The following is a 20,185-nucleotide window of genomic DNA, read 5'->3' as shown; positions in this document are numbered from 1 at the left end:
AAGTACATGCCCTCACCTTATGACCCCATGTACTTAGGGGTCACGTACCCCTCTACTCATAGGCAGTCTGTAATGTCCAGTCCAGCTCCCATGCCTAAATCTACTTCTATTACTGAGTCAACACAGCACAATAGGCATGATGCCCCACGCTACGCTCAGTTGACACTCGGTGTATAATCTCACCTGCTGTGCGAAAAACAATCTAACTTGGCGTTGGTGCCCATGCGCATTGGGCACTATGGAAGGAGTCACATCACATCTGGTAACTCGAAAGCATCTTCAAAACAAGTTGCAACCACCTGAGTCCAACATTAGATGATAGGAGATTGCACAGCATACAAATCTGCTACACTACATGGTACAAGCAGATGGCTTACATGGCAAGTTGTGTTTTCCTTCTGGTGACTACTATAAGCGCAGATTTACCTTAGCTCTCCCACCTCCATGTGGAGCACCCTCCTTACCATCTAAAAAGGTGTCAAGTTAAAATCTGCACACGGTCTCATACAATTTGTTTTGTACTCTGCATATGAAGGCCCAGAAGGAGAAAGATGCAAGAAACTGATGTTAGCACACAAGGGTGCCTCTTCATCTGCAGCTCTGCTCCATCAGTTCCAAAGCTGTGCAGGGCAAATGCAAACGTCCACAGCGCCACTTTGTCAAGTGGGAGCATTGCTGAAAAATTCTCCGGATCCGGTAGTTTCCCTTCAAAGGTACAGGTAAAAAGATCTATGCATTTGGACTATTAACCCACTGCTTCCACCACCAGCATAGCCTAGACTGAAGGTGCAGTAGCCATCCTCTTTGAAAGTGTTCCCTTTAGGTTTTCTCTCATTTGTGCACAACGCCAAGAAGAACAGATCGAGCACCTCTGCTGGATTTTAGTGATTTCTATGATTATCAAGTCCTCCGGGCAAACCAGAAAAATGTTACAGAACAGGGTGGTACTGATTTACGAAGCCATACAGTGGCTTTCAATCCCAACACCTCTGACTTGATGCTTGACATCAAAGGCATACTTATATGGTACGCTGTAGCCGCCGGTTTTGGAACTATGGAATGTGGAACTTGTAACATTTATACTGTCTGCAATAAAAATATATTTAAAAAAAAAAAAATCAGAGGAATACTTATGTAACCTTTATTTTTCTAATGGATGTAGTTGCGTGTACATCTATCAGCAGTGACTTTCATTGGCTTCTTTAGTGTCTCTCTGAAACATACTTTGGGCGCCGTATTTATCATTCACATTTTTATTGTACACCAACTTTGTTCAGTTATCATTTATGCTGTTTTATCAATAGTTGTATGCAGGCACCTTTTCGATCCTTTGAGGGTTTGTAGACCGCCTGCAATATTTATCTTGTGCAGGGTATGAGCAGATTGGCAACTAAACTGCTGCATCCTTTGTACTTTGATTGGATTCTAATTATTGTAAACAAATCAAAGTTTATTTTAATTAAATACAATACTTTATTTGCACGTAAGGCTATACAAGTAGACATAACATTATCAATTTCGTTTTTTAATGGATATGCCCATCAGTTTTCTTATTTTAAAGAATCGTCACTCATCAGATGACACCCAGATCGTTTTTCCTTGCAGTTCACACATTTATTGCTGTTTGGCAGTAGATCTCTCTCTGCTATGTTGTCACGAGCTGAAACAACACTGTCTACATAAAGCACCATTAACTCTATTAATGTTAGTTCCTAATTTACCTACATGCCATGTAAAACACTTTCACCATACCAATGTTCTTGGGCTTCCTTTGACATTTGTTTTCTAAAACTTACTTGAGATCTTTGGTTTATGGTTTCTTGCCTGCTTGCAAGATATAAGCATGCTTCTTTTCTCTCCCTTAGAGGAACGTGAAAGTGCACCTCCGGTGGACCTGAATGCTGTGCTACTTGTTGCCATGGAGCAGTTCACAGCATACTTAAGGCACAAGAAACGACTCAAGGAAAAGACTGAAACTCTTCTTGAGAATGAGAGGGTCAAGACATTTCTGCAACTACTTTCTCTGGTGCAAGGTGCAGTAGCAATACATTTTATATGATGGCATTAGCTTTCCTTAGGTACTTTTTGTCTTTCATTTTGTTGAATTAGAACTGTAATTGCATGCTAATAATCATGTTTTATTGCACAGACAGTCTTAATAGGAAGTTGGGAACAGGTACTAGTGTATTCTGTTTGTCTCGGTTCCACTGAAAGGGAATTCGGCTTTACTTATTGCTCTCTCTAGTACAGAGTAGTTTCATCTTAACAGTTCAGTTGTCAGTAGTTTCCTGACAGTTTGGATACACCTAAATAGGTGGACTTGGAAACGGTTGTTTATAGCGGGACTTTGCATTATCTATGAAGAGATTCTTAGTTGAAAAGAATGGTGTGATTTGCTTCTGCATATGTTCTCTAGTCAGTGTTCCACAATTCCTTCTGCTCGGTACCAAAGTCATCATTTTGGTGTAGAGTGAATTACTGGACAGTAATTGTATTACAGACTGCATCCAATACCGCTCCTCATGATTTACCCTTGAACTAAAATGTACCCAGTTTTCAAGCCATACAAGGGATAATGTCAAAGTTACTGCCTCAGATTTCTGCTCAGTTTATCCTTTCTCCCATGCATATTTGCTAGGTACTACCAGGCAAAATTACCAGGGATTTGTTTACCTCCACTTGGCACTTTGTTTAACTGAGAAGTAGAAACGTGAAGACCACGAATTGGTTTCTTTCACTGTAGTTTTTATTTGGGGTTTGTGATACTTCTATATCAAAAATAAATATGTATTAGAATATCCACATTATCTTGTCGTCAAGTGCCCACCCTGATGGAATCAGTAGAAGAAAGAGCGTGAAATAGTCCTGGAAATTGCTGTGAAGAGAGAAGTTACAGCGTGCTGAAGACGTAAGGCTATGGCCGACTAGATTACGCTTCAGGCCTGGGTTAGTGAGTGACCTCTGAAGCCTTGTGGTGAATATCCTACCGGGATGCCACCGTTTTGAGATGCTGCTTGGTTACTAGGGATGAGATGGTGATTATTGTGGTTGAACAAGTGTGCATCACTTAAACAGTCCCTTATAGAAAGGTTTTGTGTTGTTGGGACTGGGCATGTGCACTGAAAGTTATGATGTGGGGGTGTGGGGTTATGAGGAGCTCAAGGGAAGTTGAATGGCAAACAGGCAAACAGTGTTGTATCATACAACAAGTTTGTGGGTGGCATGTTGGCCATAGCTCCGGATAGAGTGGGAAGGATATGGCTTATTAGAGTAGAGAGTACAAATTCATACAGAATTGGCCAGTCAGATGCAGAAAAAACGTTACATAAAGAGGTGCTAAAAGAGTGCATTAATGAAGCCCCTCTTTCCATGATTGTCACTCTCGCATTGGTATATGGTTAATGTCAAGGGATGTTGTTGCATAACTAATGGACAATAAATACCCCCCCCCCCCCCCCCCCCCCCCCCCCAACAACTTCCAGACTCGGAGCACTTGGGCTGGGCATACCATTCAATCAAAACATACTGGCGTGCAGGTGCTGATTTTATAACTGAAATAGTTGTGAAGCTTGTTGAGTGTTCCCCACTGGTAATGCTGTTGGCAGTACCATAGCTAGGATGCTGTTGGCCCTACTGCAAGCAAAGTAACTGGGCTCCCTCACTGGGACGACATTTCAGACTGCCAGCTGTGCCTGACTCTCCGCAATCCCCTTCAACATAGCCTGCATCTGCTATATCAAAGCACCCTTACCTTCTAATGCAAACTCTATAGTATTTCCGCTCCCTGCATTGCATGGACAAACATGGTGGCTACCCTGCTCTCACACAAGCACACTCCTCACACACAGGTACACAGCTCACTGGGAAGGAGCAGAGTTAGGAGAGATGGTGGCATAAGAGGCACAGGTTAAGTGCCTGGTGCATCGGTCCAGTAGTGCAATTAAAAGTTGTTGAGGTTCCCTACCTGAGGTTATCTATTATCAGCCACACTTGGACCAGCACTGTGGAATATGTGAGTCTGGTCTTTGTGGACGTTTGCGTGCAAGAGTGCTGTAGAGAGATATATTATTTTAGCTGGCCCAGCCCTTATCCTAACCCACAGCCATTACTCTGTTTTTTACTGGGGGGGGAAATAAACGTCATGTTAACGTTTTTAAGGAAAAATGTTTTTAAATAAGTTGGTAATGAATTAAAATTATGATATTACTTTTATTTATTATGACGTTTATACTACTGTAAACAAAGAAATATATTCCTCTCAAATAGCATCGATTTCATATGTTGCTCTAAAAATTATTTGTAGGTTAAATTAGTTAAATAGGAAATTCTGACTTTTTAATCTTTGACATCTGCAGATCAAAATGGAAATTCACTGCTGACAGTGCCCCCCCCCCTCCTCATGGTACATACACACAATATATAATCTAGTGGTGGACACAATTAGCGAAGACATGCTTGGACGAACGAACGGTCGGGGTTGGTACCTGAACTGTTAGTGATTTGATATAGACTGATATTGTGGTAGGAGGGGTGGTTGAGTGTAGAAGCTGTGTGGTTTTGCCGTCTACGTTACTCAGGATTGTGGTTGAATACCGTACTGCACATATGTTTTGCAATTGAATGTCTTACTGTTGCCAGTGTTTATTTTAAACATGACAATCACTAATGAAATGTTAGGTGACATTTTTTGGGAGAAATCAATACTGTTTGTGCAGCTTTCTCTGCTATCAGGGCCTTCAGAAACTTAAAGATAGTCAACGTTTTAAATTGTATTGTTACCTGTTGACTTGCCTTTTTTACACATATAAAGATGAAAGTCTCCTGCAACTTGTGCAGTCGGCATCCACACCAATTTGTATGGTCTGGCTTGATAGCACAGCTGTTGCCAAACAATTATAGGAGCAACCAGGAGAGGGGCTTTGGCTCTGTCCACATGTTGGCAGTCAGGAGTACATGTTTTGATTAGGTAGAGTTTGTATGCTTCCACACAAAAAAGTGCTTGCCCTCCACGTTACTATGATCATTTTGTTTATTTATCCAGCTGCCTGGTGTTGAACTTTGAAGGGGATACACACATTACATTGTAATGCTGTTAACGCGTCTTGGATAACTAGATAATTTGTGGTGGTTTTCTCTGACAGCAGCACATGTGGGAGGAAGGAAGTCGTTATCCTACATAGAATTTTAGGTCTGGTTTGACAGTGCATTTAGAAGCCTGACCTACTGGCATTGCCATTGTTGTTTTGTTGGTGTAGTTCCCCTTGTTTTTCGGTTTTGACAACAGTCTCAGTGATCCCTTACCCCCTTGAGGCATGAGAGGAGAAACACTTTTGGCCTGCCATCATTTAGTACTAATTGAGTATTGCAACTTCAGACCGAACTGGTTTCTAGTTTTTGGTGTCCCTAGAAAAACCCATGCAGTTCAGAGGCCCATTCATATGTATATTTTAGTATTGCATGGTGTTAATTTTGTGTTTTTGAAGTTACCTGTAACTGCTGGCGAACATTTATGATAAAGTACTATGGGTATTTGCTAGATGGAAAATGAGTATTGCCCTCGGTGGACCAGCCTCAAGCCCCACCTACTTCTCACTCATTCTATGTTTTAGTGTCCTATTGCCCGACCCCAGGATTTTTTATTTGGGGTTAAGGAAAGTTTCATGCTTATTCAGGCAACAGGACAAATAGACCCAACCCCCTGTTTCATAAACCCGTCATATGCCAGTTTGCATGCTACAGTATGAATCTTTTTTTAGGATGCCCCGCTGCCACAAGAGGAAGGATTTGACTCCTTACCTAAAGTTATTCCAGCTTGTATCTACAATTCATTAATGTTAAAACCTTTACTATTGGGGCGATCCCTCTATGGAAAGGAAATGCAGTGAGGTTGGATTTCAGCTTGCATTACAGACCGTGCTTCCAGTATAAAAACATATGCTGATTAGTAAAAAAAACCAAAACGAATTAAGGCTGTTTAAAATAATTTCAGAATACTCCCTTATTAAGTAAAAACGCATACAAAACACGGAAAGCAAATTGGTTGTTGTTAGAATTCAAAGTAAATTATCGTGCAAATTACATTCTAGGCATCATGTAGTAAAGGGATAATTTAGTAAGGCATGTTTGATGCTGGCCAATACAGATGAATATGTAAAACCATTATAGAAAAAATTATGGGCAAAATAAAAATAAATGATGTGCCCTATTCCTTAAAAAAAGAATAATCCCAAAGTGTCCTTGCATTGGTGCAGATTACAGTGTAGAGAACTTCACAAGAGTTTACAGAAGCAGTCCTGGAAACGGTATTCTTAAACTTTTGTGAATTCAACTTTGGATTGATCAGATATACAGGCGTCTATTTATGGATGTGAAATTCTGATGATCGATTGCAAATTCACTTTCCCGACACTTCCTCCTCTGCAAAACGTTTTACTCCTGCCTCTGACAGGAGTACATTTCTAAACTTTTCCTGTCAGTAAAGAGATTGTGGAGAAGTTGAATACGCTTAAACATGTTAGTGTGTGGCTCTGCACAGATGCACAGGGTATTCCAAACCCGGAAATACAGCTTCCCACTTACTCAAACCCCTATATGTACTTTTGTGCAGCAGTGGTAAAATAAGAGACTAGCTACAATCCAAGCCCTGTTATGAACCCTTACAAAATCGTAGAAGCTGTTATCAGAGCACTAATATAATGAGAATACTGCCACAATTTCAATCTTACTGCATGGTACCAAAATAGGACCAGAGAATTTTTCTTTTTTTCAGGAAAAGTAGATTTTTTAATTACCCTGTTCCTACGACAAGTAGATCTTTTATAAGATTTCATACTCATGTACATGGCTTCCCATAAAAAGTGGTCTTTCAGGGTTCATATGACCCCTTCGTATAGCTTAGGTTCCTGGAATCACATTCTTCTGTCTGCGAAAGTAAACTTTGACCCAGCCTCATTGCCTAAGCCTTAGAAATTCTATGGGTGCACTAAACTGTGATTGACAGTGTGCTTCGCTCTAATTGCTCAGCTTGGGGAATTTGATTCCTCTGTGATCATTTTCTGGGCTTGAACCTCTGTGAACCCTTGCTGCTGAAGTACTTTTATGGTGTGCATTCCACTTCCTCATGGCTAGGTCTAAGCCTGTGCTGCTACTTGTTCTTTTGACTTTGTCTTGCATGGTATCTCCTACTCTCCCCTTCTCTCCAGTTCAAGGACTCCTGCCATGTTGACTACTGCCTGAGATTGACTTGTCCATCATCATGAGATAAAGTCTGACTGCTGATTAATCAACCTTGTTGGAGCCATATATTTGCTAGCATTTATCTAACACCCTGCACCAGAGACTATGGTAGGCTACCCGAGAAATCACCCCTGCAAGAACAGAGTTTTTGACTCATTTTGGGGAACATTCCCTTCTTTAATTATTTTGCTCTATTACAGTTTGTTCAGTTTATGACATGCTATATACATCGGTGCTAGTCAAAATATACAGTACTTCCCAAACTATATATTACTTCATTTTTCGAGTATAGAACAAGCCAAAATAACTTTATTTCGGCAGCTGGTGCCATAAAAGTATTTAATAAAAATGTAATGTACACACATAAAGTAGTAAATTGATAAAACTTTGCAGAATCAATAGGAAGATCATTCCAATGCTACTCCCCCCACCCCCTCACCCCTTCGAGGCAACCCCTCCGGCCATGCCACCGCAATTCCACCGTGTGTCGGGGGATCACTTGCAACTTCTGCACGAGGAAGTCACAGCCCTCTTGGCCAAGGGGGCCATCGAGAGCATTCCTGGGCCAGAAGTAGGGTGTGGTTGTTACTCCCACTACTTTCTGGTACCCAAGAAGGGCAAAGTGGGCCTACGCCCTATCTTGGACCTACGGAACGTCAACGGCTTCCTCCGGAAGGAGAAGTTTAAGATGCTGACTTTGGCTCAGGTCTTAGCTGCCCTGGACCCTGGAGACTGGCTGGTACCATTGGACTTGCAGGACGCTTATTTTCACATCCCTGTCCTGCCAGCCCACCGGCGTTACCTGCGGTTCACGGTAGACCATGAGCACTTTCAGTTTACCGTGCTCCCCTTCGGCCTTACAAGCGCCTCACAGGTGTTCACGAAGGTGATGGCGGTGGTCGCAGCTCATCTGCGCAGGTTAGGGGTGTCAGTCTTCCCCTACCTCGACGACTGGTTGTTGAAGGCGGGCTCGCCACAGACAGTCGTCAGCCACCTCCAGACTACGGCCGACCTCCTGCACTTGCTGGGGTTCTCCATCAACATGCCAATGTCGCACCTGTCTCCCTCTCAGAAGCTCCTCTTCATCGGAGCGGTTCTAGTCTCGGCGCAGTTTCGGGTTTATCCTCCCGAACAGCGGGTTCGGGATATTCAGGCTCTGATTCCTATCTTTCAGCCTTTATCCCGAGTGTCGGTCAGGTCGACGCTGCGGCTTCTGGGGCTGATGGCCTCCTGCATCCTTCTGGTGCATCACGCCCGGTGGCGGATGCGGGCTCTGCAGTGGGACCTGAAGTTCAAGTGGGCCCAGCATCAGGGCAACTTGTCCGATCATGTCTTGATCTCAGAGGGCACTGCAAGACAGTTGCAGTGGTGGCTCACGGACCGCGATTGGGTCAGTGGCAGATCCCTCTCCCTACCCCACCCGGAGCACGTGGTTGTGACGGACGCGTCCCTCCAGGGCTGGGGAGGCCACATGGGAGAGGCGGAGATCAGAGGCATCTGGTCTCCGGCGGAGTCCCGGCTCCATATCAACCTTTTGGAGCTGCGGGCGATCCGACTAGAACTGAAGGCATTCCTCCCCTCTGTCCGGGGGAGTGTAGTGCAGGTGTTCACGGACAACACCACCGCCATGTGGTACTGCAACAAACAGGGCGGGGTGGGGTCATGGACCCTATGCCAGAAGGCTCTCCTCCTCTGGTACAACACCTGGCAGGTTCTCTGATTGCCAGGGCGGACGAACTCAGCCGTCGGTGCATGATGATTCACGAATGGCGTCTGAACTCGGACGTGGCGCAAGGCCTCTTTCAGCAATGGGGAGAGCCTTGGTTAGATCTATTCGCCACAGAAGAAAACGCGCAATGTCATCAGTTCTGCGCGTTGGAATTTCCAAGGCGGCACTCTCTCGGAGACGCTTTTCGTCGCGAGTGGAGTTGCAGTCTATTGTACGCCTTTCCGCCTATACCACTTCTGCCCAGAGTGCTGAAGAAGATCAGGCGCGACCGGGCCCAGGTTATTCTTGTGGCTCCGGACTGGGCACGAAGATACTGGTATCCTGAGAGACTCAGCATGTCAGTCGATCCCCCGATTCGTCTGCCTCTCCGGGAGGACCTTCTGTCGCAGCAGCAGGGGACGGTTCTGCACCCGAACCTGTCCAGTCTCCACCTACAAGCTTGGAGATTGAGCGGGGGCAGTTGAGGCCATTTGACTTGCCTCCCGAAGTCTGTGATGTCATTGTGGCAGCCAGGCGTCCCTCCACAAAGTCGGTATACGCCTGCAGGTGGAACAGATTTGTGGTTTGGTGCACAGCAAAGGCTGTGGACCCACTCTCTGCACCCCTTTCTGAGGCTCTCCTCTTTCTTCTTTCTCTTGCCCAGCAGGGCTCTGCTCTGGGCACTATCAAAGGGTACCTTTCTGCCCTTTCCGCCTTCTTACGGCTATCTGATCAGCCTTCCTTGTTCAAGTCCCCCATTGTAAATAGGTTTTTGAAGGGCATCACACACAGGTTCCCTCCTGTTCCCTTCGTGATGCCCCAGTGGGACTTAAATCTTGTACTTACTTACCTAATGTGTGCTCCCTTTGAGCCGCTCCATAACTGTCCTCTCTGTCTTCTTACTTTGAAGACTGCTTTCCTGGTGGCCATCACCTCTGCCAGGAGGGTGAGTGAGCTCCAGGCTCTTTCTTCTACACCTCCTTTCCTCTCTGTCCATCCGGACAAGGTTGTGTTGCGGACGAGACCCTCTTTCCTGCCCAAGGTTGTCACGGCCTTCCACATCGGTCAGTCCATTACCTTGCCCACCTTCTTTCCGCCTCCGCATCCCTCGAAAGAGTAAGAGAGGCTCCACCGTCTGGACCCAAAATGTGCGCTCTCTTACTATCTGGATCGCACACGCCAATTCCGGGTGGATGACCAACTCTTTGTTGGTTACGTGGACGCGAAGAAGGGAAAGGCGGTGCACAAGCGGACCATCTCGCGGTGGATCATCTTGTGTATCCAGACATGCTACTCCTTGCTCAAAAAGGAGCCCCCTGTTGGATTGCGGGCTCATTCTACTCGGGCCACGGCGACTACAACGGCCTTGGGCCGAGGTGTGCCCTTGCAGGACATTTGCCAGGCAGCTACATGGGCCTAGCTGCACACGTTTGCAAGACACTACTGCCTGGACAGCCAAGTCATGAGGGATGGCTTCTTTGGCCCTTCCGTCCTCCATGACTTTCTGGTGTGATTATTGGTTCGCAAACCCACCACCGGAGTTGGTATTGCTGGGGTATCTATTCTAAGGTAAGGAATCCATCACTAACATGTCTCTTTCAGATGCACAAGTTACTACTTGTGTAACGATATATCTGTAAGAGACACTCGTTAGTGATAGATTCCTTACCGACCCACCCACCCTCCCAGTTCTGCGAACCGATATCCAGGGTTAAGGTCATCCCCTTTCAGGGCCCTAGTTTCATGGCACCAGTGTTGGTTCTATCATGGCTCTGCATATCTGGCGCGGAAAAGCTGTGTATCAGAACTGACGTCAGCGCGCATGGGCGGCGTCTAAGTACTCTGACGACGTCATTCCGGCGCTAACGACGCGGACGACGGACGCAGAGCCGCGGACGACGCCTACCGATGCGCAGGGTTATTGCTACGCCAAAATTTCCGGATTTAGTCTGACGCCTGGGGATATTCTAGGGTAAGGAATCTAGCACTAATTAATGTCTCTTACAGATATATCGTTACACAAGTAGTAACTTGTGCATTGATGCTCTTTCCCAATGCCTTATGGGAAATGAAGGTTTTATATTATTCTGCTTGTATAAAGCTTTAACGGCTGCTGGATAATAAAGTGTGAAGAAAGAACAGTCTAATCCTTGCCTCCGGTCCGGACATAGAATTACAGTACTCTTCTTCAGCATCTGTTTTCTTCATTACATCACTTTTAAAAGGCTCATTCCTGGAGCAGCTGAATACCTCAGCATCATTAAACAACAAGCATTGGCATAGCCAATAGGTCTCGCCTTTGGGACCTTGTAAGTGTTTAGTTATCCAGCACAATATCCTTGGTGCAACATTAACTGTTGCATGGCTAAACACGTATGTGGTCCCAAAAGAGTTGTGGCATGCTGGTGACTTGTGACTGCCTGAAGTGCTAGTTTTTTTAAACTCTAATTAATATATGCAAATATGGGTGTTTGCAGTTCTCAATTACAGTATTTAGATCTGCAGAATGGAAACTTTGTGTATGTGAATGGGAACTATGACTTTTTTTGAGCGAGATACACCCTTACAAACGAAAGTCACTTGAGATGCTGGGAATGTGTTTTGTGGAATACACATAATTTTATGAAAACTATAATGTGCATTACAAACAAAACGCACTCCTCGAATCATTATGTAAAGTGTAGCAAAATAGCTTGTTATGTTATTGCCCTTGTGCTAAAGTGTTTAATATAGTACCTGCGTTCGCTCCGTCTCCTAGAATCCATGAAATAAAAAATTGTGCACAACTTATTTGTTTCATTTTTGCATCTAGTAAACTTAACTTACTACTAAAACGATTGTCCCCTTCCTTTTGCCGCAATAGTGTTTCTTAAATAATTTAAACAGAGAGTCGCAAAAGCATAGAGAGCGCCTCCCTTCTGCCCATTTGTAACATTTAAACTATTTTAACTTTCAAAATTCCCAAAGTTGCAGGCTGTAGTCCACGGTATACAACCGGACACACAATTTAATTAGTTAGATAAATGTATCATAATTTCAACAAAAACAACCAAAAATAGAGTGGGGTGCAGTCCTGCATCCAGTACATGAAGACAAATATATATAAACAAAAAGGTTTTTCAGGCAAGAAACAAGGGCAGCCTAAAGTCAATGAGAATACATGCGAAGCTATCCATAATAGTTTACGCACTCATATAACACAATGGTTTTCCGCGTGAAACTATTCCATAGGTCAACGACGTTTCGATCCCTTTTAAAGGATAGTGGGATCATCATCAGGCTTCTGTGCATGCCTGAATATAACAAAGCTGCCTGTGGGGAGAAAGAGGGGGGATTAAGGCAGAGAATTAGGTTGGAGAAAAAGAGACAAAGCTTGCTAGGAGGCCCTGATATTGATGGTGCCATGCGTTTGAAGAGAACGGTGTAATTATGGCCTAACCCATGCGTGGGTGCATGGATTGGTGAATTAGCGGTGCAATTGGGTAAGCTCCAAGAATGATAGATAGGCCATAGGCTTAAGGGAAGTGGCTTGTGCCTATTTCTGTGGGCTAGGTGATGGACTGACTGCAAGTGCAGTAGCAATTGGAACTGCTGGCCTTATGCAGCGAGGGAAAAAGTGAAACACGTGCGTTGAGGAGAGTTCGGCTTAGTGTTGTGGCCTGCCATGCTGCGATGTTTGAAAGAGGCGTGAGTTCGCCTGACATGCCTATCGAAACCAAATGTCTGGAGCATGCACGGAAATACGAGGGAAAACAACCTTTGAGCGTGGAGTAGTGTTTTGGGCTGCCATGCCGCAAAGTTTGAATTTGGCGTGAGAACGCCTCACATGCCTATCAAAACGAAATGTCTGGAGCATGCACGGAAATAAAAGGTAAACCAACCGTAGAACGTAGTAGGGCTCTAATGCTCCGGTCCTGGTTAATTTAAGGTCCGAGTCTGACGCAAGGGATTTCCTAAGAATTGGGAGAGTGTTACTTAACCAATTATGATCAAGTTAATGGGCGAAGGTACAGGGATAAGGAAATCGCATTACAGTTGCTTATTAAGGAGCCTTTCGCTAGGAGTGTCGGCAGCGCCGTAGATGCCTTAATAAACTGAGCCTTAATTAGGAGCCGGTTGAATGATCCGTATAGTGGTATCTATGCAGATAAGGGTGAACCTTAGTAAGGATAATATCAATCTGAGGCCCAGATGTAGGAGCCCTAATACCGGTCGGTAACAGCCGAATTCGGCCGTTACCGACCGGTATTAGGGTTTCCAGATGTAGGGGGCCTATATTTTACCGATTCTGTAAAGTTACCGAATCGGTAAATTTACAGAATCGGTAAAATACCGAATCGGTATATTTACCGATTCGGAAAAACCACATGTAGGTGGCACTCCTAAGAGTGCCACAGGCCCTTAAAAATCGGTATTTTACCACCCAATCCTATTGGGTGGTAAAATACCGAATTCAGGTGTGCATGCACATCTGTGCATGCACACCTGTGCAATGTGACACAGACATGTTCTTAGGGCATGTCTGTGTGCCACATTGCACACAAGTCCAGAAGTGGGGTGCTAGAGGGTGTCAAAGTGACACCCCCTGCACCCTTGCAGGATTCGGTATTAACCGATTCTGTAAATACCGAATCCGTATTTCACATTGATTCCTATGGGCTTCAAGGCCCATAGGAATCAATGGGAACTGCAGATTCGGTATTTACAGAATCGGTAAATACTGACTCTTACAGATTCGGTAATTTTTTACCTACATCTGCCTCCTTCCAATTTACCGACTTTTAAATACCGATTCGGTATGACTCGGTATTTAAAAGTCTGTAAATCGGATTTACCTACATCTGGCTCTTAGTGTGGTAGCTAGCGAGATTTGGCCCGTGAGGGGAGAGCTTACCAGAATTGCAGGCGTGGATGGCAATTCAGAGTTCAAAGTGCGCGATGGCAGAGAATCTAACTCCCGTGCGTGAGAGTGCTCGTTCTATCCGGTTTACAATTGTGCACGATATGGCGGCCATATTGGGTGAGTGATTCAGAAGAAAGGGAAGAGAGACTGCAGCTGTAAGGGTGATTTACGGGTAGGTGTTAAGGGGAGGTTTGGATATATAGAAATTATTTAGAAGGCTGGATTATGCAAGAAAGTAATAGTCACATTGTTATGTAAAAAATAAAGGTGTTCCAGAATTATATGTGATGATCCATGCAGAAAGGTTTAGATACTGAAATCATGGAGCATCATAAGCAAACCCAGAATTGTTTAACACCGAAATCAAAAACAAAAATTATTAACAAAAGGAATATTTACAGGGGACATGAACAAGAATGGTCAGTGAAACCAGGTTACAGTCTTTTTGCAGCAGCGTGATCGGAAAGGTCCAGTTGAAGTTTCAGAGTAGTGAGGGCCAATGCTCAGTCCTATTCAGACCCTGTCTGATACATCCATACGTATTATCATTTTGAGTTTCTCCTTTTTGAGTAGTTGAGCCATATCTCCCTCCGCCTCTTTGGGGGAGTTTGAGAGCATTCAAGACTGTACATTCGATATCGTTCTCGTTGTGACCTGAGAATGAAAAATGTTTCACCAATGGGGCATTAGGAGTTTTGCACCTCACTCTGCTCCTATGTTGGCCAATCCTGGTTTTAATTTTCTGTGTTGTTTGGCCAATATATACTTTAGGACATGGACACTGGATCAAGTAGATGACATTACATGTATAACAATTGGAAAAAATATGACATTTCATGGTGGTGTTATTGAAATTAAAGCTTTTCCCTTCCATGGTATAATCACAGACGTTACAACATCCACATTTAGAGTGCCCGAACAAGGGTTCCAACTCCCAATGTGCATCAAGGGTAGAGTGTGTTGTAGGATTGGGTAGTGCTGCTCTTACAAGATGATGCTTTAAATTGCGGCTTTTTCGGAAGGCAAACATTGTTAGATAGTTTTTTCCACCATCGGGTTTGGATGTGACTTGCTGCGCTCCGGATCTGTTTTGTTCTCGAGCCCCCTTCGACGCGCAATCACAGTTTACCGACGGTATTGTCTCGATCGCGTGCCTTCAATGCGCACCCTCGACAACTTCCATTACACTTCGCCTGTGAACCTCGAGGCCGCTGGGCATACCCGCGCCCATAGAGACGGATGTAGATGGAACGGACTCCATTTAAAAAATGTCCACAGTGTGGTGCTAAGTTTCCACACTCTGACCTCCATCCTGTCTGCAATCTGTGCCTCTCTTCGGAACATCTAGAGGTTATTTGTGAAGCTTGCCTCTCATTCAAACCAAAAAAGACTATCCGGGATCGTTGAGCTCGATGCCACTACATGCAGCAAGGCACAGGTTCCATTCCGGACATCTTCCATCCAGGTCCCAACAACTTTCCGGAGCCAGAAGAGATTCCGGACTCTGAAGCAGACGTCCTACTCCGAAGATGACATCACCCTAATCAAAGGGACGTGAGTACTGAAAGCCCAGCCAATCCCACACCAATGGCACCTGTAACACCTTCGCCTTCGGGCTCAGGTTTACACCGTACTAAAACTTCGAACGCCCCGCCCCCAGCACCGAATTACAAACAAAAGCCATCCAGCTCAAACCAACCATCCGGTACCGAAAAAACACCCTCGGCACCGAAAGCTCAGTCGACCGAGTTGCCACGCCCTCTTCCACTGGCACCGGGAAAACATTCAGCACCGAAATCTACAAAAGATTCGCAGCACCGAAGCACTCCAATAAAGTATCGACACTAAAGAAAACGTCAACATCAAAGCAGCCGGCTAAACCACAGGCACCGAAACAGCCGGATAAAACCTTGGCCGAGAAGCAAACAGACAAATCCTCGGTGCCGAAAACTGCGGAAAAGACTTTGGTACCATCAAAAGACAAAGCACCGAAAACTTCGGAATCGGGAAAGGATGCTGTACCGGACAATTTCCCAAAATATCCAAAAACGGCTCCCAAGGACCAATCTTCTACGCCAAGCAAGCCTATCGATTCTGAAGAGCTTTTTTTGCCGGATCCAAGGCAGAGTACTATCTTTATTCCCCCAAAGACTGGTCACATAGTCGCCAAGCCACCTACAAAGAGGAAACCAGATCATTTACCACAAATTCCAATTCCTCCAAAGAAGATTCATATAGCTACTAACACTTCACCACCACCTTAACCTCCACCACCTGTTAACCCTAATTAAATTTATTTCGCCACCACACTCTCTAGAATCAGAGAATAGTGACAATTCACAAGAGCATGGGCAATTAGATGAAGACATAATGCCGTTAGATCCTGACGAGTTACCACAGGAACCAGACCCATGGCATGATTATAGTACTGATCCTGATCTAATAAATGATCTGGACATTTACCCCACCAAAACCATCCCCACTGGATGGCAATGTAGGGTTTGCCCAACTGATCAACAGAGCAGCTACATATCACAAGGTCAAACTTCATTCAGACCCTGTAGAGGAAGATTTTTATTGGAGACTTTTTCCCAACCACAAAAATCTACTCATGTCGTACCCATGCAACAAGGCCTCATTAGACATGCTCCTGCTCCTGAGGTGTTCAAAGACCCAGTTAGAGCTAGGGTTCTAGACCCAGTTAGAGCTAGGGTTCTTAACCCAGAGTAGATAAAAAATACAAGGCAGCTCCCAGTGACCCTATCTACATTAAGAGCCAACTTTCCTTAGATTCACTAGTAGTTGCCAATGCACAAAAAAGGGCAAACTCCCATGGGTCAGGAGACACACCACCTCCTGACAAAGAATCCAAGTTCTTAGACGCCTCAGGTAAACGTATGGCATCTCAAGCTGCGAATTCCTAGAAAATAGCAAACACACAAGCCCTTCTAGAAAGATACGATAGGGCTCATTATTTATGAGCTGGAAAAGCTCATTCAACATCTGCCCCAAGAATATAAGGACTAAGTCAATGACCTTGTACAAGAAAGTAAACTTATAACCAATACCTCAATCAAATGTGCACTTGATGCAGCTGACACCGCGTCACGTGCAATAAATACTAGTGTTCTGCTACGTAGACACGCCTGGATCAGGGTATCTGGATTTAAGCAAGAGGTACAAAATACGATCCTAAATCAACCATTTGATCAACAGCACCTCTTTGGACCTGCAGTTGACGCATCTCTATAAAAAATGTAAAAAGACACAAACCGCAAAGTCTATGGGAACCTTACAGTCACCATCTGCCAGAGGCTCCTTTAGTCAATCCTTTTATAGAGCAGGTTCCAAAACCAATACATCAGAACACCCCACGTCATCCTATAAAAGTCCCAACCAGGGCTCCTTTTCTAGGGGATACAATAGAGGAGGTTACAGAGGTAACAACAATAAGGGTAGAGGCAGAGGTAATAACACCTGCCCCTCCCCTAACAATAAACCGTGACTTCCCTGCGCTTCCCCCCAATTATCCCACTCGTGACGGGGAATGCATCTCACAGTTCCTACCGGTCTGGAATTCCATCACAACAGACAAGTGGGTAAGGCAAATTATCCAGTATGGTAATTGCCTGGAACTCACTTCTCCACCCCCCCAACATTCTTCCAAGACAGCGTCCAATGACATTAGAACACCTAACGCTCCTCAAACAGAAAGTCTTAGCAATGTTGCAAAAAGATGTAATAGAGCCATTTCCTCTAATTCATCAGGGGACAGGAGTCTACTCTCTTTATTTCCTAATCCCAAAGAAGGACGGCTCTCTAAGACCAATACTGGACCTCAGACCACTCAACTTTTACATTCAATCAGACCACTTCCACATGGTCACTTTACAACAAGTGCTTCCACTACTACAGCAAGGCGACTTTCTCTCCACTATATATCTAAAAGATGCCTACTTCCACATTCCAATACATCTTGCTCGCTTGCTCACAGGAAGTAGCTCAGATTTGTGGTAGATGATCAACACTACCAGTTCAAGGTGCTACCATTCGGAGTCACCACAGCACCCAAGGTTTTCACCAAATGCCTCACGGTAGTTGCAGCCCATCTCAGAAGACAACAAATTCATGCCTTCCCCTACCTAGACGATTGGCTCATAAAAGCAAACTCCCACAGCAACTGTGTTCAACACACACTCCGGACAATACAGTTGCTTCACAGTCTGGGATTCACAGTAAATCTAACCAAATCCCATCTCCAACCGTCTACAATGCAACAATATCCAGGGGCAACAGTGAATACTTCCACAGCCCTAGCATATCCGAATCCCATCAGGATAAATGCGATACAAACCCTATTTCGAAAATTTCAGCCACAACATTCACTATCAGCAAGAGTGTTCATGCAGCTCATAGGTATAATTGCATTTTGCATTTTTCACGTCCTTCATGCAAGATTGCAAATGCGCCCATTACGAGTATGTCTACCATGTCCGTGGAACCAAGCTCAAGGTCAACTAACAGATCTGTTGTTCGTGGACGACAGCACCCATCGCTCTTTGCAGTGGTGAGCCACAAAAACCCTTTCCAACGGGCGGCCGTTCCTCGAGCCAGTTCCACAGATAGTGCTAACAGATGCATCGCTCACCGGCTGGGGAGCACATCTCCAAAACCATACCATTCAAGGTTTATGGACCTCTCAACAAAAGCAATTCCACTTCAACTACCTGGAATTGTTGCAATCTCTCTAGTGTTGGGGTCGTTTCAACCGCAAGTCCTAGACAAAGCTGTCCAAATTTATACAGACAACAGGACAGCAATTTATTACACTCAAAAACGGGGGACACACTCTCCAGTTATCCCGTCTAGCACAGAGCATCTGGAGGTGGGCCATTCCACGGAAGATATACATCCTAGCAGAACATCTACCAGGAGTACACAATCAAATAGCGGATCTGCTCAGTCGTCAAACACAACATATCCACGATTGGGAACTCCATCCTCAAGTTTTTCTTCCGTTCTTTCACATGTGAGGACAACCAGACATAGATCTGTTCGCCACACACCAAAACTCAAAACGCCCAAGCTTCGCATCTAGGTATCCACACCCATTGTCCAAAGGCAATGCACTATGGATGAATTGGTCAGGCACCTTTGCTTACGCTTTTCCGCCTCTCCCACTCATTCCATTGCTAGTGAGGAAACTTCAACAGCATTCTCTCACAGTGATCCACGTTGCTCCAACATGGGCTAGGCAACCACAGTTCACAACTCTGTTGCAGCTATCAGTAGTACCACATCAAAAGCTGCCCCTCTTACCAAAGCTTCTCACTCGAAGCGATGGAGAGATAAGACACCCAGATCCCAATCGGCTCAAACTTGCGATCTGGCTCCTGAAATCCTAGAGTTTGGCAACCTCAATCTTCCTCCAGACTGTATGAACATTATCAAAAGAAGCTAGACGCCCTACAACAAGGGTATGCTATGCAGCAAAATGGAAGAGGTTCGTCATTTATTGCTCTCTCAACAAAATTGACCCATTGGATGCTTCCATTCAAAACAACATTTGTTACTTTTTACATCTACAACAATGTAACCTAGCGTATACATCCATAAGATTGCATGTAGCTGCCAAAACGGCCTACTTGCAAAACAGACAACATTTTTCTTTGTTTAGAGTTCCTGCTATCAAATCTTTTATGGAAGGACTTCCACCACAAGCTCCACCCTCCCCAGTGTGGAATCTCAATATAGTGCTTACCAGACTAATGGGTCCTCCATTTAAACCTTTACACAAATGTAAACTACAGTACCTTACTTGGAAAGTAGCATTTTTAGTTGCCATCACATCTCTCAGAAGAGTGAGCGAACTCCAGGCATTAACCATACAAGAACCATTTTTACAAACCCATCATAACAAAGTGGTTCCTAGAACAAATACACCTTTTTTACCCAAAGTAGTATCTGCATTTCATCTAAACCAGTCTGTTGAACTACCAGTATTCTTCCCCCAACCAAACTCAGTGGCAGAGAGAGCTCTACACAACCTTGATGTTAAAATAGCATTACTTTACTACATTGAAAGAACAAAAGCCTTTAGGAAAACTAAACAGCTTTTCGTAGCTTTCTCCCCACCTCATAAAGGCAATCCTATGTCCAAGACCGGAATTGCAAGGTGGATTATAAAATGCATACAAATATGCTACCCTAAAGCCAAACGCACATTAACCGTTCCCCCTAGAGTTCATTCTACACGTAAACTATGGACATATATGGCATTCTTAGGGAACATTCCCCTCAATGACATCTGCAAAGCAGCAACTTGGGCCACACCACAC

General features: G+C 44.6%; 1 protein-coding gene across 3 annotated transcripts in view; it reads left to right on the top strand.

The window, feature by feature from the left end:
- TRANK1 (tetratricopeptide repeat and ankyrin repeat containing 1) overlaps positions 1-20,185 on the top strand; it is a 1,005,982-nt gene that overhangs the window by 451,789 nt on the left and 534,008 nt on the right. For all 3 annotated transcript variants that reach the window (XM_086964756.1, XM_086964757.1, XM_086964755.1), the window contains one exon: positions 1,866-2,033. In XM_086964756.1, coding sequence (XP_086820882.1) covers positions 1,866-2,033 — 168 coding nt within the window. The remainder of the gene's footprint in view (positions 1-1,865; positions 2,034-20,185) is intronic.

This window comes from Lissotriton vulgaris, chromosome 4_1 (assembly GCF_964263255.1).
Source record: "Lissotriton vulgaris chromosome 4_1, aLisVul1.2, whole genome shotgun sequence".
Classification (NCBI taxonomy): domain Eukaryota; kingdom Metazoa; phylum Chordata; class Amphibia; order Caudata; family Salamandridae; genus Lissotriton; species Lissotriton vulgaris.
Note: the sequence above shows the minus strand (reverse complement) of the source record. Positions and strands in the feature narration are given on the sequence as shown.